Source organism: Mus pahari, chromosome 1, assembly GCF_900095145.1.
Source record: "Mus pahari chromosome 1, PAHARI_EIJ_v1.1, whole genome shotgun sequence".
Classification (NCBI taxonomy): Eukaryota; Metazoa; Chordata; class Mammalia; order Rodentia; family Muridae; genus Mus; species Mus pahari.
The window spans coordinates 154,007,144-154,029,409 of NC_034590.1; the positions used below are offsets into that span (position 1 = coordinate 154,007,144).

The 22,266-nt window shown below is 52.1% G+C and overlaps 1 protein-coding gene across 2 annotated transcripts; it reads right to left on the bottom strand.

The window, feature by feature from the left end:
* Positions 1–523: 523 nt before the first annotated feature.
* Loxl4 (lysyl oxidase like 4) lies at positions 524–20,569 on the bottom strand. 2 transcript variants are annotated; one of them, XM_021208496.2, is made up of 15 exons: positions 20,496–20,569; positions 16,273–16,561; positions 15,486–15,664; positions 14,509–14,714; positions 12,957–12,995; positions 12,492–12,711; positions 11,777–11,960; positions 11,500–11,654; positions 10,843–11,010; positions 9,885–10,047; positions 7,518–7,761; positions 6,347–6,462; positions 5,587–5,723; positions 5,140–5,251; positions 524–3,084 (listed from the first exon to the last, which is right to left on the bottom strand). In XM_021208496.2, exons 2-15 carry the CDS (start codon positions 16,550–16,552, stop codon positions 3,014–3,016), a joined length of 2,274 nt encoding a protein of 757 aa, XP_021064155.1. In that variant the 5' UTR covers positions 16,553–16,561; positions 20,496–20,569; the 3' UTR covers positions 524–3,013. The 2 variants fall into 2 exon arrangements, with proteins under 2 accessions (XP_021064155.1, XP_021064164.1); XM_021208505.2 differs by having other exon boundaries at positions 11,777–11,963.
* Positions 20,570–22,266: the final 1,697 nt, after the last annotated feature.

A 22,266-nucleotide genomic window follows, 5' to 3' on the forward strand; every position in this document is an offset into this window, starting at 1 on the left:
ATGTTATTTAATATTAACATAATAATATATTATAAATATAATTTTATTTTTATATATTACATGTTACCTTATTAATTTTCTGTTATTAATTTTATGTATGTCTGAATTCCTGGAACTGTGGAGGCCAGAAGTGTGTGTAGATCTCCTGAGACTAGAATTACACAGTTGGTTCTGAGCCACCACATGGATGTTGGGAATTTACCTGGGTCCTCTGGAAGAACCAGGCTCTTAACTGCTGAGCAGTTAACTGCTCCAGCCCCAGCATGGCTTTATACCGAGAGACACTTCGAAGGCACACACTTGCCATGTTTTACACCCTAACCCAAGTTAGATCCCAGACCATGGCCATACATGTACCAGACAGCATTCACCTCTGAGCTACACTCTTGGGCTGGAGGACCTTGAGAAGGGAAAAACATGTCTGTGAAGGGACTTCTTGTTAGCTGCTTAGTGTCTTTCTCTAGAGGCATTGTTAATGTTTATTATCCAGTTTTTAAAGAAGCAACCTATCTTATGTCTGATAATCAGCTACATTTAACTCTCAGGATAATTCTTCTAATCAGTCTCAGAGAACAGTTTTTAAGTCAGCATTTGAAAGTTTGGGACAGCGCTGTTTTTACCGCCGTTGAAAATAGGCTTTTTGCTTCCATTATTCCAATAATTGGGGATGCTGTGTATTATTAGTCAGTGGTAAGAAGTCCCAGCCATGGCTCAAGCTTGTCCATGCAGGATAAATCCTTGGTCAGATCTAAGTGCAACGTTTATAAGAGGAGTTAATGGGAGAACACCGTGTGGCTGCTGCTCTCTCACGGAACAGACCTCTCTGAGATAAGCAGAGCTGTTTGACCGTTGTGGCTACTCTGAAAGAAATGTTAGCTGTGGGGGATAACATCTCACGGACGCTCTACATATGTTTTGTGTATGGTAAACATCTAAATCTCAGAGTAATGTAGATTTTCTAGTAGAAAGCTACAGTCCCTGTGGATTCTAGTTTTCTCTTCATAGTGTAAAAGTCTATTAGCTTAGCTTCTGAGGGGAGCTTCCTAGCTCTTCTCTGGAGCACACAGGGTGCCAAGGGGAAAGTCTTCTGAGGTTTTTGGTTCTGTCTGGAATTTGGCGGTTGGTATTCTGTTAACATTCCTCATCTAGGTATAAGTCATGCCAGCCACCAACCTGCCCGTGTCTTTCCCTTTCAACTCAGAAGTTTAACAGCACAGCCCTTGTATAGCTTTTTCCAGGAATTAGAACTGGCTACACCTACCACTCGTGTGATGTGGGCCGGAAAGCTGAGAGCATGCTGGTGGCTGTCTGCCTGGCCTGCTTTTTCTGGCCTCTTGGAAACTAGATCCAACAAGAAGGTGAGGGTAACCTCCCTGCCCAAGTCCAGTCATCACTCACCACCCCACCCCTAGCTAGCTGCACATTCTTTTGCAGAACATTAGCTTCATGTGTGAGTATAATGTCACTGTTTGCTGGATCCAACAGGAAATCAGTCCTTCCCTTATTTACCTAAACTGTTACACCAAAATAGGTTTCCAGTGCCAGATGAAGGAGATGATGGAATGGAGGAGACGGAAAAAGGTAATTTTTGTTCACAGAAGGTACCCGAAAACACGTCTTTTGACTATCAGGGTAGCTCTTGTACTGTGGGGAGGAAATGCTGGAAATCAGTTCTGTCTGCTACCATCTATTTTGATTTTGTAGGCTCTGTCTAAAGTCTGGGTTACACCTTCTTATTTCTCCCTTCACCTCTCAGCCTTCCTGACCCAAGGTTCATGGTTGACCTTGCTACTGCGAAGCAGGTTAGTATGTGACTCAAGGAATGTCCTGGGGTGGGCTGTCCCAAGAACTGTGCTCCGACCATCATCCAGCTCTGGAGGGAAGAGTGCAGAGTGTGTCATGCACTGGAGACTACGGAAGCTCTGCTGGTCTGGTCTTTGTAGCAGCCCATAATGAGCAACCTTTATTGGCATGTTAAGACCTAGAAGGATCATCTGTGTGTATGTCAGTGGAGAAAAGGTCCAGGCATGCCCTAGAACAAGAACAAGAACAGAGCACAGCCACCTCACTGGATGGTGGCCTCTCCCAGGTTCTGTTCTCACTTCTTGTTAACTCAATCTTCTGTTCCTAACTCTGCCAGACCTGTCTTGGTGTTCCTGCAGAGGGGCTTGATTGACCAATTTCTTCTCAATTGCAAAAGTTTAAGGTGAAGTGACCTTGATTAAATCTGAAATTTAGGCTAACCCTGCAATGTGGGTGATTCTAAGAGTCTGGACTACCTGCCAGATATGGCACTTCTCTGGGCAAAGGTCCTCTGAGGCTGAATTTATGTGACCTCAGCCGTTGTCTTGCTTTCTGGCTACTCTGCAGGAAAGGCCCTGTCTCGTCATTCTGTGAAACTTGCTCCCCAGCCCCAATAATTGAGGTGTTGATCCATCAGGAAATGGAGGAGGCCTGAGGGTTCAGGGATATTGGAAACACCATGTGTGACAGAATGAAGGTAAAGATGCCAAGGAGAGGCTTAGGATTCTGAGATGCGAGTTCTAAGTGAGGATAAGCTGAGGGACTGTGTTCACCAGCTTCTCTGCCAGGTGTGACTTTGACACCGTTCTTTTGCGTGAAGCGTAGAGCAGAGAGAACTGACTCCATCCACGGCTTGTGTTCTCTGGTCCTCTGTCCTCTGGTCCTCCAAGACATTTGCAAAGCACCATTTAGAGGGGGCTTTGGTCACAGTTCATCCCTGAGGAACTTAGAGCTCCTGAAACTGGGTACTGTGCATCAAGTTGTAAAGATCGAGTCTCCTTAAGGAAGAGAAGGTTGAGCTGGCCCAGAGCCATCCTGAGAGAACTGCTGTCCCAGGTGATGACCTGGCCACTGAAAGGCCTCCTGAGCAGCTTCCTGGTGCTCCTTGTCACTAGCCCCTTGTCCTGTGAGTCAGGGCTTTGTGAAGGGCATGGCTCCGGTCAGCTGAGGTATCTGGTGTGTGAGCAGAGCTGGGAGTGCAGTAATGGCTTCAGATCAAGTTGTTCCTGAGTCGCTGTTCCTGCTCCAGGGAGAGCTCTGCATTGGCTCGATAGGAGTCTCCTGTGGGCCAAGGCAGAAGAGTTGAGTGGACAAACCCACCACAGCCCCTTTCCATCAGGGCAGTCAGGCGCACCGTCTGTTGTGTGGAAAGGGCTATACTGGTTCTTTGTTCCCTCCCCAGGTTCTTTCTGTGGCCACTCTACCTGCCGTGTCCCCTGGTTTCCACCTGGTAACTCAACAGCAGCAGGAGGCTCTGCAGTGGCAGGGATTGTCTGTAACTGCAGCCTCAGCCATGACAGCTCGCTTGCTCGCTGTCTCCTGGCTCCTAGATGCCCCTCCCTGCAAGCTTACAGGAACAGTAGTTTCCCATACCTTTACCCCTGGGCTCAGTGTCACTTGTTTCCTGGTCCTCTAAGGAGCTCTTGTCACTGCAGTGAGTCATACCGTGTATAGGACTCTGGCTCTGTCTTTGTGGGTCCCTAGCAGACTGGTTACAGAGGCTCCGTCATTTCCACGTGTACAGTCCCAATTCCTCTCACATTCTCGTTTCACTCTGTGTCAGCAAAGTCTACTCAAGTTACCCAGATGTGAAACTTTAATGTTCCTTCTCATTCTCTCCCATTTGCTGGCAGAGTTTATTTTTAAAACAAATGAGGCTAGGGATATAGCTCAGTGATAAGATGCCTGCCCAGCCTATGGAAGTCCCTGAGTGTGTGAGCCCAGTACCACAGACGAAATACAAAAACATCTTCACTGAAATTTTGTCAGTGTCCCTGTTTGAGAGATGGAGACCAGGGAGTCCTTTTCTGTCACAGCTCAGGCCTCCCACAGCCCCCCTGGGGAGCACGTCAGTGATCTAGAAGGTCACAGTCCATTTTTACAAAAGGAAACTCCCCAGGCATACTGGCACATGCCTGTATTCAGTAAGCTCTGTACAGAGGCTGAGGCAGAGGACTGCCCAAGTTGAAAGCCAGCTGAAGTACACATACCTGTTTCAAAGAACAGAAAATTGTAATTAAAACCTTGAGGCTGGAGGGATGGCTGAGCAGTTGTGTACACTGCTCTTGAGGGCCTGAGTTTGGTTCCCAGCACCCACACTGTGGGGCTTACAGTGGCCTGGGACTCCAGTCCCTCTCGGTTCCATGGATAGTTACACTTGTGCACATACCTTCATGTGCACACACCACTAAAGAGAAATCTTTAAAAAAAAAAAAAAAAAAAAAAGGAGAAGAAGAAAGAAAAGAAGACCGCTCTGGTTGAGATTTCCTCACTGTCTTAGGTTAGAGAGAGGTGGGAGTTAGAAGCAGCCACAGAATACTTTTTGTCTTCTGCGTCTCTTTCAAAACCCTGCTCAAATATCCTCAGATATCTCATCCACTCTCTCTGCTTGCTCCCCCTTTGCTTTGTACCCTTAGGGGTACTCCCCAAGGTAGGGCTTTCTGATTCTATGCCTGTACATCCTCTACAGCATGACTGCCTGTGTCCTACTGTGTGATCAGTACAGTTGTAGGCCTTCAAACACACTGACAAGACAGCCCTGCCTTAAATACCTTAGCAAGTCTAGGCACTGTTCAACTGTGAGATGGAGGGATTCTGTATAAAAAGCAGCTACCTCCTTCCTGTGCCTCTCTGAAACTACAGTCCTCTCCGCTGCTGTTTGTAGCTGGAGGTAACAGCAGAGATCAAGGAGAACTTTTTCCTGGAAAGAAGGCAGTTCAGGAAAACTACAGGAAATGGACAGGAAACGTACGTGTGTGTGTGTGTGTGTGTGTGTGTGTTTTGAGACAGGGTTCCTCTACATAGCTCTGGTTGTCCAGGGCTCAAGAGATCTGCCTGTCTCTCCCCAAATGCCAGGATTAAAGACTTGCACTACCATACCTAGGCAAGAAAAAAATCTTGATGTGGCTTGGGAGGACAGGAAAGAATCAGACTGGAAACTAGTCAGTCATTCATGAAGGAATATAGTTGCTAGGTGGTGAGGCTGATGACCAATGTCGTCCTACCATAGCTGTCTGTGTACACCATCTGTGACACATGAGGCACACCCGGGTGTACCTCTTAATGTTTTCCAGCCCCAGCAGCTATACAAGGCTGGCGTCACCGTGGCCGCATTACCTGTGTGGCAGTTGTGCAACCAGACTCGCTGCCCATCATACTTGCAGCGGCACCGTATCATGTTATTGGAGAAATCTGACTCTGCAACATCGTTTGTGGGGTTCACAACCACCTGCAGTGAAGGGGACATCAAAGTGGGGGGTGTGGTTTCTGAGTGACTTTACATCTTACCTGGTATTCTACAAAATGGTCTTTCTGTGCCCTGATCTGCTGATCCTTAGTCACCCCCAGGTGATAGACATCAGCGTCCCTCATCACAGATGGACAGATGAAGACTAAGAATTACCCAGTGTCCACTGAATCAGGACTCAAACCCAGAGCCTTGAGGTCCCCTTAGGGCTCTTCCCCTACAACACAGCTCCTAAAAGGAACAGATCTGTTGGATCCCACAGGAAACCACCTTTCTCTGATGCCCAGAGCTTCTGTAACTGCTGGAGTCATCCTTACCTGGAAGATATAGTCCCCTGGAACCACATCTGTGATATCCACCCACTGGCAATCGATGTCATGCCGGTAGGTGTCCCAGCAGCCTACAGCCACTCCCTGTTCCCCAAAGTTGGCACATGCATAGCGCCGCTGCACTCCTGTAAAGGACAGTATACAGTTACCATGGCACCAAGAAGACACATGTGCCCAGGCACTTTGTGGTTGCTCACCGGCTTCATCAGTTAATCCTCAAACTGGCTGGACCAGCTCTGTACTTCTGCCCAGTCCATGGGTTCAGTTAAAACTTGCCTGAGTACAGAATTCCTGCTAGCTGAATTTAGCACGGGCAAACAACATTCACGACAAAGACTGTTACTTTGGATGCTCCAGTAAAAGTCCCTGTTGGCCTAAGAACTGTGAGCGAGGATTCTAGCCTTTCTGAACTAATTCTGTCTATCAGCTCTTGGCAGACCTGGTTTTCATCTGGATACATTACTTAGGGATCAGACTGTGGGGTACATGTAGGAAATACATTCCCTGCCCTCCAAGAGTTGCTCAAAGTGTTAAGCCTTTTTAAGGTGATACAAACTGGTGGGAATTGAGGGGAAATGAGGACTTTCCACCTGTTTTGGAAGCCAGAAATTAACATTTTTCGTATTGCCAGGCTAGACTATTCAGGAGCCTAGGGCTATTGGACAGGGAAGAGAGGAGCTTAGTCCCAAAGGTATGAGAAATCCGTTGGAAGTACACCAGGAGGCTACATAAATGGGAACCCACGAACCTGAGGGGCAGTTTGTATCTTCTAAACAGAAGCTGGCCTTGTGTCCCTCGGCCACCTTGGAGCCATTGAGCGTGAGCAGGTCATAATGGGTGAAGACCTCGATGCTGTGGTAGTGCCTGAGGAAGGAGGAGAGCTGTCAACCCTACAGCAATAGGAGTAGGTCATCAGGAGAGGGTAATAGGGGAGGCTGAGCGAGGCCCATCATTACCCACAGGGGAAAGCTGTAATAACAGGGCAGTGCCCGCCCTTCCTAAGTCCAAGATGAGCATGGTCACAGACTTCTTTGCTGGCACCCCTGCCAGGCAGAAAGGCACAGCCATCCTCTCTACTTGGAATCTTAATTCAGATAGAAGAGGTACAAACTGCCCCTGGTGGCCTTCAGAAGGCTGGGAACTGGGCTGCAGGATCCAAGACAGAGGTGGGCGGGGGAGCACTGGCCCAGAAATGGCCTAAGTAGTGAAGAAGTCGGGGAGAGAGTTTATTGTGCTCCATCAGCCTGGGACCAAATTGCTACCATATTTTCCAATCCAGTGGTAATGACAGCTCTGTGCATGCTACAGAAAAGGTGCTTATTAACTCAGGCAAGGCCAAGTCCTCAAATCGCTGCCCATTCCTCTCAGCTTTCCCTGCACACAGCTATGTCCTGAAAGAAAATAGGACATTTCCCCTTCCACTCTGCCTCCGTCACAGGCATTGCCTCTCCTTTCTGGTCTGTGGGTTCCTTATAAGAAAGGATGCTCATTGTCTCCTTCCATACCAGTCGGTTCCCTGCCATTCCCTGTTTTGCCTTGTCGCTGCAGGAACCTGCCAACCTTTCTGCTGCACAAGCATCCTGTTTTGTGTCTCCAAATTTCTGGAGTCCCCACTTGACTTGTCAGGGGCTACTAAGTCCAATATAGGAAAAGTATGTAATACCATGGTAGCAGAGACCAACACTGTCAATCACGCACAACTGGCCCCATAAGCACCATCCCCAAGGGTATATCCAAGGATTAGAGATGGATATACATTGTAGGGCACAGGTAGGTGCTTCACGGATCCTCTTGTCTCCTGGGGCAAGCCCAGCCAAGTGACTAGAAAGGCAAACTTAACCAGGAGTTTGCCTGAGGCCAGAGAAAACCAAACTGTTTAGTCCCTAACCCTCTAGAGCCAAGTATGAGCCGGTACCAACCTGTGGCACTGGTGCCAAATCCAGCTGTGGCGTCCAGCCTTGGGACGGAAGTCAGCCCGGCCAAGGTTGTAGATCTGTGAGGAGAAGCGCAGCAAGCGCCGGTGCCCGTAGGGCCAGTCCATGAGATCAGCGGACTTCGAGAGACAGTTTTCCTCGTGAGCACAGTACAGCATGCTGAGTGGACGATCCTCCAAGTATGCTGTCTCTTGTACCAGCTGGGCATTCATCACAAGGTCTGGAGCACCTGGGGGACAGGGGACCGAGGTGGGGAGCAGGGGTGAGAAGGCAGTGCCTGCTATCCAGCATAAACAGGGGCTCACTCCCAGACTACTGCAAGAACACAAGAAGGGCAACTGAGTGGGAAGGTGTGAGTGGGGGAGAGCAGCCTGTCACTTCCACCTGGGACACAGCTCCGTTGTCATGGTTAAGTTTGGAGCCAGCATTCATTCTTGGCTGGGGCTCACTGTCCCAGTGCTGTAACTGTGTAATGTTTTAGTGCCTCATAGTTTGTCATCTACAAGGTGGGAATCATATTGGCTATATTAATAAGCAGTATCTGTAATATGCTTAGAGCATTGTCTAGCCTTCAGTAAACAGGAAATGGATATAAGCTATATTTCTTCCATAAAATGCTTTTCATCTTACAAAGGACCTTTGTGTAGCTTAGTGGGAAAAAAAAAACTCTCAAAGGCTTTGCTAATATCTAACTTGGTTATTTCAGCCAAGCCTCTACCTTTCCCTGGGCCTCGGTCTCTGAGTGTTTGTTAGGCTGGAGGGAGAGGACAGGAGGGGAAAATGGAAGGAGCTGGTTGTGGAGCCTGCCCCTCACTGTGCTGTTCAGTCCACTGAGCTCTGCGCCTTGTCCCCTCTGGATGGTCCATCCTAGCTACTCACTTCCATAGTCTCCCATGCACTCATTCCTCGGACATCCAGGTTATCCCCAGTGCATCCCTGCATGTACAAGTCCAACCTGAGGTCAGCAAGGTGGACCAGCCAGGACAAATGCATGCTAGGCAAACCTGTCGACCTGAGTTCAACTTTTGTCTTCCAAGTGGAAGAAGAGACCTGACTCCCAAAAAGTTACACACATACACACAACAACAACATTTTGTTTTTAAATCCAGTGTGCCTAAGTCTCACTGTCGGCCCAGCCCCTTTCCTCTCCTTTAAGGGTCTCTCTTCTGAAGCCTCTCCCATCGCTGTCCTTCAAGCATCAGTACCGGTATGTGGCAATCCATTGCTGTTGCCACATAACCTCAGAAGAGAAAAGGGGCCTTTCTCACAGGTGTTTGGGGTTAGGTATGCTGCCAGGTATGTGTGCCGATGAGAGTGACTCATGGGAACACTGGCTTGTTTCACTGGCTGGGTTTGGAGTGCACTATGATACATGATGCCTGTCAACGTGTGCTTGAGATTCCTGTGGCTTCTGATGGAGAGAGCCAGGATATGGCCAGTGTCAGACCTGAGCTCCTAAAGGCAAGGAGAGCTTGCAGAGAGAGTGAGGGGGAAACAAGAAAGGTGAAGAAAGTCAAGAGAGAGGTGGGTGAGTACAGGCTGCTGGTCAGCCACCTACCCAGCTGTTGGCACCAAATGTGCTCATTATGTCAGCTGCACTGGAAGTGGTTAAAGTCCAAGGTTGCCAAGCAACCAGAATGTGAGGCATGGTTGCAGAGGGCACCACCAGCATCCTGTCTCTCTTCAGGGGAGGTTAAGAAGGATGGGCCCAGGGCTCTCCTCTGGATGTGCTACACAGAGGGCTCCCTGACAGGTTGGAGAGTGGCTGGGAAGAAGGTCAAGTGGCCTCTGGGGTTGGTGCCAGCCTGCAGCCTTTGGACTGGGTGTAATTACCTTGGCTCAGGCCTTGCTGGTCAATGTCAAACAGATGCTGCCACCCCTGAGAATCTGGGTCTGTGGGGCAAACTCTTGCCACAAACCAGTTGTGTCCTCAGGTCTTTTGGGTGAACTCCACGGCTTGGACGGGAACCCACAGCTTGGCCTTAGGCTCTGGTGTGCCACACATCTATATATCCTCCACAGTGTATTTCAAAGTATTCCCCACAAACAATAAATCCATTCTATGTTGTAACTCAGCACACCTGCAGTTCTGCGGAAAACCATTACCCTAAATGCAGTATACGGCCACGTTTTCTATTCTGTGTCTCTTTTAAAGCCATTGTTCACAATCCTCACGTTGCAAGGCCTTCTTCCAGTTTCTTGTGCTTTTCTCACAATAGCTCCACGAGGGAGGTAGGCAGGGGAGGCTTTGCCTCTGGCCCTGACAGACAGCTCAGCCTCCCAGCTGGAGAACGGTGGAGCTCCAGCTGTGTCTGCTCCCTGACCCTGCCACCCGGCCCGTCCATCACTCACTGTTCATGCAGGCGACGCCGGCTGAGAAGCGCCCTGGGCCATGGGAACAGTGCACGGGCCCATGCCTCTGACACTGCTGCAGGGCCATTTCTGTGCCTGAGCAGCGAACTCCACTCATCACCACTTCTTTGGCCTCTGGTGTCCCCTGCCAGTACCAGGTGTCCTGGGGAGACAGCATGTCCCATCAGAGCTGAGAAGTAGCACAGTGCAAAGTAGTTCTGATGCCTCCATCCTACCATCCCTCAGACCAGTCCAGCACAGGCCTTAAAATCTTCACTGAGGAGAGCCCTACCTGGTGGGCAGCCCTATCACATTTGAACCCCTCTGACATTAAGAGTTTCTATGTAATTGGGGCAATGCCCTACTGCCCCAGTGCCCTACTGCCCTAATGCCCCGTGGCACTGTCCCATCCATGTCCAAGAAGGCAGCTCTGCTGTTTGAATGGGACAAGCCTGACCCCTCATTCCCACACCAGTGTGCCCCCCCCCCCTGCCATTCCCAGCTGCCCCTCACATCCCAACCAGGTCAGAGCCTGGACCTCTCTCTGCCCTTGCACAGCCCAGCAGGTCTGTTGGGAGCCCACAGAGCAATTCTATCCTCCTCCCTCCTGACCCTTGGACTTTGCAGCCCTCTCCCTGGAGAGCACACTGCAACCCCCTGGCTTCACATCTCCTCCACTGAGTCAAACGTCTGCCAGCCATGAGCCTTTGCATGAGCTGTTTCTTCCCTCCTCTGTCTAGTTAGCCTCCACTCATGGTTCCCTCAGATGGAGCTGTATACCAGGTCATCTCAGCAGCCTTCCCTCAGCTGTGCTCCTGTCACCCCGTTGGTGACAACCTATAGCTTCAGTCGTGAATAAGTGCCGAAGGAATGAATGAACGGATGGCCAGCGGCTCTGGCAGAGTCTTGCCAGCCCAGGAGGCTGTGGCTGTAGGAACAGAGCCAACCTGAGACCTACCTTGAGAGCAAAGTTGGCAAATCCCAGACCAAGTTGCCGACAGGTCACCATGGCTTCAGTGAGCCCCCAGTGGTCACTGCATACAGTCCCCCATCGCGGAACCCCATTCACCTCCACCTGCACCTCCACCACTCCCTCTTCGGAGTTGCGCCCACCAGCCAAGCGCACCTGTAATACAGAGGCCAGTAAGGAGAGGAGCCAGGGCTACTGGGAGACCCGCCAGACAGGCCTACTCTGTCTCCTATAATGTGAGCTTAGATCATTAGTGTGTGATGGCTTGGCTTGCTAGAAAAATCTGCCTGTGGCAGGGCTTCTGCCCTGGACCTTGCCCTCCTCCTACCTACATAGCCTCTCCCACTATCAGTGCTAACTCGGTTTGCCAAGGGCATTTGTATCTGCCACCTTGTCTACTGTCATCCCATGAGAGAGTCAACACCGTTTTCCAAAACGTCAGCAACTTGCCTACCTCCCCCAGACCCATTCCCCAGCACTGTTTGCTGGTAGTCCTGGCTTGGTGCATCTCCTTTCTCAGCTTTTCTCAGTTCCTGGGTATGTGAGGCCAGTGTGTATACCAGTGAAGTCCCATGTCCCTCTGCTCTTCAGGCCACCCCTCTGCTCTTTAGGCCCCTGCCTGAGGGCATTCTGGCCTAAACCCACCTTGTTCTGGAAGCCCATGTCTGGGATGTTGCACCTGACAGCAGCGTCGTTTGCATGTTGACAACCATTCTGGGACCCTTCCAGGGCAAGGCAGTCACCGAGGGTCCGCTCATACCCCCGGCAGCGCACCTCACTCAGGTGGATGGGTCCTAGCCCTGCAGGGAAGAGTGTACTGGGTGAGGCTCTTCTGTAAACCACAGCAGCGACTTCCTCTCCCTGGGGAGGGAACTAGTGGTACATCCGGGCCCTCTTAGACACCCCAGATCTTTTTGCTCACCTTGACCCAGCTGGGCCCCAAAAAGGGCCTCCCGGGCAGAGCCAAAGCCAAGCTGGCGACACACAACGCTGGCTGAGATGAGGTTCCACCTGTGGTCACAGACTGTGCCCCACTGGCGGTTTATGAGCACTTCCACACGGCCCTCACCCACCTGAGCTCCAGAGCGCAGGCGCACTTTCAGCTCCTGCTGAAGAGGAGAGAACCCGCTTCAGGGATGGACCTCAGGGTGGGGCTCCTGTAAGCTTCACTGGCCAGAGGCAAAGCCCAGTTTCCTTGCCTTTGGTTTCCCACAACAATCTCTAGACCTCTGCTTCTTCACTGGCATGATGGGGGGAGGGGGGTGCAGGTGTGTGTGTGTGTGTGTGTGTGTGTGTGTGTGTGTGTGTGTTGACGGCAGGGCTCACTAGCACTCTCTCACCTACTTTTTTTTTTTTTTTTTTAAAGACCAGGCTTGGGTTCAGTGCCTTCACCCTCAGTGGGTTGCATCTACAATTTAATTACTCTTTTCACGGTTGCCTTCTATCCATGGCAAATAATGTCAACTTTCCATCTATAGGAGGATGATAAATGACCTCCTTTAAAAAAAACAAAAACAAAAACCTTCCCAAGGAGCCCAGCTCCTCCTCCCCTTATGGCTCCTCTCCTCTACCCCACTGGGCAGGGCACTGCTGGGTGGGACCTGCACCTGCAGATTGGTCAGGACCCTGGGGCTGACCTCTGAATGGGACTCCTTGCGCATCGGCTTTGGCTTTTGTCGGCGGAAATGGGGCCCTGCCACACAGCTGACCACAGCGTGCATGCCACCTGGACAGGCTGGCCGAAGCTTGCCCCTTCCTGGAGCCACCTGTACCTGGCACTTGGCCAAGTGGGGCTCTGTCCCCAGACAGTCAACCCGGTGAATCCAGAAGGAATTCTTTTTTGTCAGGCCGTTGAGCCTGGAACACAAGAAAATATGGATGGAGGAGCGTTTGAGTGGGGATGAGGGAGCTCAGGGGAGAAAAGGGGGAAAGGGATAAGAGGAGGGAGCACTTCATGGGAGGAGGTGGAGCACTTCATGGGAGGAGGGGGAGTACTTCGTGGGAGGAGGGGGAACACTTCGTGGGAGGAGGGGAACACTTCGTGGGAGGAGGGGGAGTGCTTCATGCCCTACCCCGTTGCCTGCTAACATACTACTCCTCACCTGGACTTGGGATCCTTCATCTTCAGATTCCAGACTTTTCTGTGACAGAGAAAACAGAGTGAAGGGGCGTAAGAAATCTCCTTGCCCTCCCATCTTGGTTCCGAAGTTCATCGCAGACTTCATAGCTTACAGACATTTTTTTCTCAGCTCTTACTTCAACAGCGAGATGTGCAGGAGCCTGATGGGACGTCCACCCCACAGATAGGGATGGGCAAGCAAGCTCCCTCCGCTCACCCTAGTCTCCACTGCACTGCGGCTGCCATGGAGTTAGTGACTCATCCTTGCCCTCCCCCAAGCCCCTAAGTCCAGATGACAGGGTCCTTTAGGGGGTCCCTGGGAGAAGAGACTTGGGAAAGGTCCCCTGGGATCAGTGGAAGTCGAAGGCTTTATGGGGGTTTGGGGAGGCTGCCATCCAGGCTGTAACCAGGGCTGTCCCACTGAAGGGGGGTAAGTCAGCCGGGCCTGATTTGCAATTACTAGGTAGGTATTCGGGAGCCAGGGGACCATGTCCCCTTCATCCTCACAGATAGTGTCACATGCCTGCCTACCATGTCCTTTATTCAGAACCACAGTCTTCTAGGCCAGAGGCAAGGGACCTGCAACTGCCCAGCAGACAGACACGTGGCAACCCAGTAGGGGTGGGGCAGGCTAGATGACTTAGAGGTGCCTTGAGATGTCTTGAGAAATGCTTGAGGCTGTCTCTGACACAGCTGGCGGAACTGGGGTTGTGGTGGGTGTTGAGGGAGCTGATGGGATCTTCTGTGACAGTTTGGTCACATTTCTGGGAGTATTTTTGTTGTTTTGTTGTTTTATTTATTTATTTTTTTTCGAGACAGGGTTTCTCTGTGTAGCCCTGGCTGTCCTGGAACTCACTTTGTAGACCAGGCTGGCCTCGAACTCAGAAATCTGCCTGCCTCTGCCTCCCAAGTGCTGGGATTAAAGGCATGGGCCACCACACCCAGCTTCTGATAAGTATTTTTATGTCTCCTTTACCCAAACTCCCCACCCCAGATCTAGCTTGCATACGACCCAATTATAGTCCAACTTGGGTCAGAGCAGGAGTTGCAGAGCAGGAGTCCCTGACCAGCACAGAGTTGTGGCAGAGGATGGTTGAGGGCCATGTACCCCAACCAAGGTCCAGGGCTAGTTCCTGATGGAACCAAGTCCTGCCCCGGATGGGCCACACTGTAGGAACTACAAGGTCCTGAGAATCATCTGAAAGTGGCCAGAAAGTAAACATCAATCATGCTTGCCAACCCGACAGAAAGAACTGATGGTGGGATACAATGAAAGCAATTGACTAGAAATGCGTCCCTCCAGAATCTCACCGAACCCTTCAACAAGATTTATACTGCGCATGCGCGTTTATAGAGCGTGCACATGCGCTCGTGCACGAGACACACAGACACGTGCAACCCTTTAAGGTTTACATCATACACACTCGCAAGTACGCACGCGCCCACACACACACACACACACACACACACACACACACAGGTACGCACAGACACATAAACACACAGGTCCAATTTGGCAATCCTGTCCCTCCTACCTGTAGTAGTGGCTGTTGACAGATGTCTGACTGGGAAACCCCAGCATCCCGCACACAACCCTGCTGTTGTTCATGGTCCAGCCCTGGTCACACACCTGCCTCCAGTGGCCCTCGTACCGTACTTCCACAGCCCCCTCAGTCACTGGGCTGTGCCTTTTGGCACTGGCGAGGATAGGTTTGAGCCGCACCTCTTCTAGCCGCCGGTCCTGCAAGGAATAGAGTCACCTCACCATAAGCCATGTTCCTGGGTCGTGGGACTCCTGGAGTCCACTGCAGATTTTCCTAAGAAAGCCAGACTTAGAATCATCTTCCTGCCCCTCATTGTCAGCCTCAGAGAGCAGGGTGGTGCATTTGCTGAAGGCTATATAGGGAAAATGGAAGCTGAAGTCTTGGTTTGTCTAGACCCTTTCCCTCCTTGGATCTATCAAACTGAGAACAGGACTAGAGCCCTTGGAGGATGAAGGTGTTTGCTGGGCATGGAGGGGTCTTCTTGGTACCATCCCGGAAAGAACTGAAATGCGCAAGAATAGTTTCTTGAGACCAACTCCTGTTTCCTTGGTTCCTCAAGACCCACCACCCCTATCCCTGGGTGACTTAAACCAGTGTAGGACGCACCCCAGGGTGGCCCATCGCAGATCCAGTGTGCCAGATCCAGCTGTCCTCAGGCAGAGGCTGCCTGGTGAGCAGAGGGTGGGAGCCAGCTCCCTGCCCTGCCCATTGCTGTTGTTTGGCCTGAGCTGTTTTTAGCTTGGGGTTGTTTGCGCTAGGAAGAGGCAGCAATTGTGGCCAAGCCTGTGGCTGAAGCAGCCCCTTAGTCCCACGTCTGCCTCCTTCACGGGGAGCAGCTTCTCAGGTCCCACCAGGCCTAGTGTCTGGTCCCCTGACTGGCTCTACGTGAATGGCTCCTCCTTCCTCCAGGTTCACTCTGCAGGAGGCTTTCTGCCCCATCCAGGACGGGACCTAGACAGCCGCCTCACCTGAGGCCCGAGAGCATTGGAGACCTTCTCAGAGTGATATCCGTGCTGGCGCCGCGGGTGGCATACCACCCCAACATCTTCTGAGTGTCTGCAGTCACTGACACCCCAGCCATTAGAGCCACACTGGTCTAGGGTCTTCTCCGTGCCCAAACAACGAACATTGTCCAGCCAGATGGGGCCTGTCGGGAGAGGAAAGATGAAGTCAAGGGTGAGGAGAGAGAGAGAGAGAGAGAGAGAGAGAGAGAGAGAGAGAGAGAGAGAGAGAGAGAGAGAGAGAGAGAGAGAGAGAGAGAGAGAGAGAAGAGAGAGAGAGAGAACTTTCTCTATGGTGGGACATTACACCGTCAAGCACTGAGGAGCAAGGGAAAGGAAGGGAGTTGGTTCTCTGGGGTCTTAGTGGCCATACCCCTGCCCATTGCTTCCTCTTGGTGTCAGGCCCACAGAAACCGTTTCTGGTAGATCTAGTGACTGATCACTAGTCCATCTGTCTACCGTTTTGTCCATCCGTTACTTCCTAAGTACCTACTGTGTGCAAATCACTATGCTCAGAGAAGTTAGACTTAGTGGTGCTGGTAATCTCACTCCAAGGGAGAATAGGAAAGTCAGAGCAGAGGTCATCTGCAGCTACACCCAGGAAGTGCCTCCAAGAGGCCACTTCACCTGGTCATGAAAGGTTGGGTAGACTTCTAGAAAGTTCTATTGGAGCCTCAGCGAGTCCAGTCCTAAGAGAAAGAAGCTGGCCTCCGTGTCTTTGCATCCTGTGAGGCAGTGTGTCATGGCCACTCACCCTCTCCTTGACCATACTTGGCACTGTGTGCCCAGGTCAAGGCTGACTCAAAGCCCAGCTGTCGGCAGGCCACGGTAGCCTCCTGGAGAGCGAAGTCATCGTCACACACCGTGCCCCACTGGCCCTGGTGCAGCACCTCCAAGCGGCCCTCCTCTGGCCTGTCCGCTGGCCCCACAAGCCTGAGCTTCTTGGCGCCTGATGACTGTGGCTTGCTGGAAGGGGCTTGGCTTAGCAGCAGGAGCAGGAGCAGGGAGAAGGCGGGTGGTTGGGGCCACATCATGTTGACTGCCTGCGGAAGGAACAAACGCTAATCACCACCTCCACCCAAGGAGAGTAGGCAGGAGGGAGAGAGGCCTACTCACCAAATGCAGTCCCTGGATCCTCCATAATACCATGAGATTAGAAACACCCCCTAGCCACATCGCCACTGTCTGGCTTCTGCTGTTCCCAGCGCCCCAAGTAAAGGAGGTGCATAAATACTGGGGTGGGAAGAACTATGCAAGGCAACAGGGTCTTTCACTACTGCTATGTGGCCTGGCCAAGCCTCTTATGGCCAAGGTGAGAAGGCTGAGCCAAATATCATCCCTTGTCTTCCCCAGCGTGGGTGGCATGTTCCTCCAGTCATAGCCCAGACTTGTAACTGTGTAGTTCATGCATTGGTTATAACAGGTTTGGGAGGGACTTCACTTTGGTCCATTTGTTAAGTCAGGTGTAGGGACACTTAAGTGAAGACATTAAATATACTCCTCACCTTCACTTCACACGGAGTTGTAGGGTTGGGGGGAGGCTTTTAAAGAAGGGATGTATAAGCTGGGCATGGTGGCTCCCACATACAATCCCAATACTTGGGAGATAGAAGCAGGAGGATCAAGTGTCCAAGGTCAGCCTCCATTACATAGTGAGTTCAAGAGCAGCCTGTGCCATGTGAGACCCTGTCTCAAAAACCAGTTATAGAAAGAAAGAAAGAAAGAAAGAAAGAAAGAAAGAAAGAAAGAAAGAAAGAAAGAAAGAAAGAAAGGAAAGAAAGAAAGAAAAGGAAGGAGAGAAAGGACTACTTAACCTGGGTCTTGTTAGATGAATAAGAGTTCTTTGGGGCTGGAAAAGGGCTATTTCAGCTAGAGAGGACAGGTTGGGTTGAAGGGGAAGAGAAAAAGAGTTTATTCAGGAGCAGAGCAGGAAGGTACCCATCTCCCATTACTGCTGAAGATATGGAAGGGAAGGGGGGCAGGCAGGTTGCAGACGATGGAGGAGCTTGTGTACCCTACGGAGCATCTTCTCTTCATCTTATCAGGATGAGAAACCCTGGGCAGGTTCAGGCCGGGGCACATACAGTAGGGGTCAGGACAGGGCAAGCTGGAGCCCTCAGCACTTTATCGACTTTAGTCCTGGGACTGGCAGGCAGGGCAGGGTATAGAGATGAACCATGTCTGAACAGAGCTACTAGAGTCCCCTGATGTTGCCCACTGCTGATTTTCCTGTACCCTGGCTGTGGAGGTCACCCTAGGAGTGGATAGAGAAGACTGACATCCTGCCAGTGCCTGTGTCTTCTGATAGATGGATGGATGGATAGATAGATAGATAGATAGATAGATAGATAGATAGGATCTTGTTATAGAGCTAGAGCTGGCTTTGAGTTTGGGACCCTCCTGCCTCTGCCTCCCAATTCGCGAGATTACAGGACAAGCCAGTGCAGCTGGCCCCTTGGAGATTTTATCGTTAGATCAGGTGTTGAAGCACCTGGAGACATTACATTACTACCCCTTACCCTCACTACACACGGACAGAGAAGTGAGAATGCTTTTTAAAGGGGTAACAGGTCAGCCAGGAATGGAGGCCTCTGCACATAATCCTGGCACTTGGGAGGTCGAGGCAGGAAGATTGAAAGTTGAACTTGGCTACCTGGCAACCGCACTCATGGAGAAGGACACAGCTCATCAGCCGGAGTAGAGAAAGTCTCAGGCTCTGCCACTCCATTCCCCAAGGTTGGTATCCAGCTGTGAGTCGCTCCTTATTCTCCCAGGACCCAGTGCTGTCTCTAACCCCATGGCCTTGATCAGTGCAAGGCTGGATGGAGAGGAATGGAGGTATACCAGATGGCCTTGGGGAACGAGGCTCCATGAGAGTGAGGACTTCCTGTTGCATTGCAGTGCCCAGAATGATGCCAAATGTGAATGTGGCACTCTGAGCGATTTGTGGCTGCCTGAGTGGGAAGTGCCACGACATGGGGCTCACTGTGTGGGAGGGGTTTCCAGCAGAGTCAGATTGCCTGGGTTCAAATTCCACTTCCTCACTAGCCTAGGTAATGTGAAACAACTTTGCACCCCAGTGTCTGTCTCCCCTCTGTCAAATGGAGGTGACAACATCTATACCTACCAAATCAATGGGGACATGCCAGTCTCTATGCAGAAATGAACCATCAATATCACTACGGCAGCTTGGTAGAACTGCTGGTCTCCACTGTCCAACTGTGGGTCCCCAGACTCACCCCTGTCCCTTCCACCTACGCAGTGAGGCCAGACCCCACGCCCACCCCATCTGACACACACAGACTAGGCCAACTCTTCCCATTGGCTCTGCTGCACTTTCTCCAAGATAACAACCCCGACCTGGGGTCAATCCACACTCAGGGCCCTGGGGGGATCCCAGCTGATTGTCACCAAAGTGTTCCCGTTCCATGTCCCCTTTCTCCTCTGTGCTCCTCTGAGGGGGTGGGGGGGTGGGTCACTGGGTCTGAGCTGAGAGGTGACCCTATACTGCTGCTATGGGTCAGGGAGTGACCATCAGTGACCATGTCCAGGTTTCCTCTCTTGGCCTCTCGGTTTGCGCATGTGTGAAATGGCCCTAGGGTGTAACCTGCTGCTGGAGTCTCAGATAGGCTAGGGTGTTCTGCTTTGTGACAGTGGCTAAAGTCCCCACTGTTGGAGGTCTCCTCAGAAGCCACAGGCCCTCAGGGCAGTGACCTTCCTTTCGAGCCACCAGGCCCCAGAGAGCCTCCATACTTCCTGCCCACTCCAGGTTCCCAGAACTGTCACTCACACTGAGCTCTTCTCATTGTCATTCCCAAGACAGAGCCTTCATCCCCCAGGGCCCATTGTTAAACTCCTACACACACACACACACACACACACACACACACACACACACACACACACACATCAACACCCAGCTCAAATGCTACGCCCTCCAGAAAGGCCTCCCAGTATCTTACTTTCCTATTTGTTCCCACCAAACTGAGTATAGGAGGACCGGGCTGAGAATTAAGGAGCCCTTTCTCATCCCCAGGGAGAAGGGAATGGGTGAGGGGGCCACAGGATAGGAATGCCTCTAGGACCATGTTTGAATAGGCCTCTCCATTTCACACATGGAAAAAGTCGGGGCCCCAGGAAATGAAATAGCTGAACCGGCCAGAATTCAAACAGGTCACCTGGCTACAGGCTGGGCTCTCAAAACCAGGAGAGTGATGGATGTTGGATGAGGGAGGGAGAGGGAGGGTGAATGGAACTCTTCCTTGTCACTGGCTATGACTCAGGCTGAAGTGCAAGGGCAGCGCTGGTCTGAAGACACAGGCACCTGGCCTGGCCAGGAGGGAAGGCTGGAAGAGGACGATTGCCCAAGATTCCTAGAGCATGGGGGGGGGGGTGAGGGGGGAGTGCTGTCCTGAGAGCCCAGCTGTGGGTCACTCCTAGTCCTTTCTCTGTGGCTCTCTGGGCCTTGGTCCCTTATGGCATCGTTCCTGTGGTTAGAGCGGAGCCTGCAAATAGGCCCCCACCTATATAGGGCCGGGGAAGTTGGGGTTTGAAGCCCCCTGCCTCCAAACACTCTTTCACATCATCTCCAGCAGTCAGCTCTGTGTAGAGGGGAGCCCAGCTCTGCCCCAGCTCTTAGTGCCCCGAGTCACAGGAGAGACATCTAGCTCTATTTTACTCTGTCCCCAGCATTCTTTCAGGGTGAGAAATGGTTCCACCAGTGTGCTCACAAACCTAACTCGCAGGCTCCCGCTTGCCAGAGCTCTCTCCACTCATGCAGCTTTGAACCAACTCCCCTAACATGGGCACTTGTCCAGTGGGGAAGCAGGTTGTGACCCACCGGGGACTGGACTGACTTATCCATGGGATCCCCCCATTCCTCGGAGCTTCTAGAGGCCTGCCCACCCGCGAGAAACACAAGAAAGGACAGACAGACAACAAGAGGCAGACAGGAGATCGCAACAGGCAGGAGCTCACCGGCAGGATCTGGAGGTCAGGGCTGGGCCGGGCGCCACGGCAGAGCAGCGCTAACGGGCCTCCCGGGGCGCCCTGGGGGCTTTTTATCCTCCAGCCTCCCGCCCCAAGTCGGGGCCTTCCCCAGGGGAGGTCGCAGGCCCCGCCCCGGGCGCGCCTGTGTGCACTGGCAGCCCCGCCCGACCGGCCACCAGCCAGGCGCGCAGCTCGGGATGAAGCCAAGTTGGGAAGTCCCGGGCGCTGTGGGGAGCGCGGGGGTGGGGTGTGGGGAGGTGACGGAGTCCCGGGAGTCGCAAGGCAGGGACAGTGTCCGGGTGGCAAGGATCAGGTCTTCGAGTCCCTCTGCAGGCATGGTTTTCTCCTCTGTCTAACGGGCGATCAGGGCTGTGTCCCATTGACCTTATAGAACTGAGAGCCCTGCAGTCTTAGGTCTGGATCCCGTGGGCTGCTTCTGCAGGGCAATGCCGGCGTCCTTTTGGGGTGAGGGCCCCGTTCCGTGGTAGACTGATGCTGCTTAAGTAACAGTCTCTCTGTGACCTGGTCCCTAAGGTTTACTGAAGGCGGCTTGAGAGCAAAGCTCTGGTCATTATGAAGTTCAGTCCCAGGAGACAGGATTTGCTTCCCAGAGTCATAAACCTCACAGCAAAGAACTTAAGACTTCCGATACTTAGCCAGGATGTCCCTGGTCCTTGCCAGGTTTAGGGGATGAAGGCAGTGGAGGATAGAGGGGAATGGGAGGCCATGGAACACAACAAAGGAAGGCCTGCTGAGGGAAGTCCCCAGATGAAGAAGCAACGAGACTCCAGGCTTCCCAGTCTTGGTCCCTTCAGCTCCTTCAGAACCTCACTTGTGAAATGTGCAGATGTTTCCAGCTTCCTCGCTAGTCTCAGAGCAGCGAGTGGTGAGCGGCTCGTCCCCCACCTTGCCTCAGATTGCCAGCTATCCTAACGGTTTCTTCATTCAGGACGCTCTGTTGATTTTTCTCCTATGCGCTAGAAAAAGGGCTGAAGTGCTAGACGCTGGCGGGGGGGGGGGGGGCTATCCCAGTCTGGAGAGGGAGGATGTGCAAATAAATGTGACCTCAAGGCAGAGGTAATAAGGGCCAAGATGGCATGTGACAGCCAGGTCACCTTGACCATGATGCCAGAGACCTGGGTCCACCCCTAGCTGCTCATGTCTAAGAGGTCCCCCCAGTGGCCCTGCCCCACCCGACCTGGACCCAAAACATTCCCTAGGATGAATCAACAGGAAAGAATGCTCCCAGCCTCAGGTCAGTGGCGGAGGCAGAAACCCGGCTCCTCCCCTAGGGACAATGAGGCAGCTGTGGACCAGGATACCAGGTATGCACGGGCCTCCACCCTCTGCCCAGCCACCTCTAATGCAGAGCCAGGAGCAACATGGGAGGCTCCGCCTGCTGCCAGTCACCCACCAGGCCTGGCTGCCCAGAGCTAAAAATACCTTGGAACCCAATGAATGAATTGATGTTGGCCGGAAGTCCTTACCTTGCAAGACTGGGCAGAGGCGACGGTGGACAGTGGATGAGGGTCTCCCTTGAAAAGTGAGGATATTGGGCCTAAACTTAATTCTGGTGGGATTTCCCTCAGAACTGTACCCTTGCTCTTAAGTGCTAATTTGTGAGGGTCAAAGGGAGAACTCAGTTCATCTTCACTGCCTGCGACAGGATTTAACTAGGTCTGCAGCTTTCTCCTTCCTGACTCTCTGGCCTCACGGGACCTCAACCCAAGGTCTATGACCCTCTACCACACTCTTCATG

What these genes read in the sequence shown, in the direction of transcription:
- Loxl4 (XM_021208505.2), bottom strand. Translation starts at nt 16,552, where the DNA reads ATGATGTGGCCCCAACCACCCGCCTTCTCCCTGCTCCTGCTCCTGCTG. An exon ending in ATGAAGGATCCCAAGTCCAG is followed by an intron (nt 12,712 to 12,956) that starts GTGAGGAGTAGT and finishes CTTGTGTTCCAG; the next exon opens with GCTCAACGGCCTGACAAAAA. An exon ending in CGGCGTCGCCTGCATGAACA is followed by an intron (nt 7,762 to 9,884) that starts GTGAGTGATGGA and finishes CCTGTCCCCCAG; the next exon opens with GTGCTCCAGACCTTGTGATG.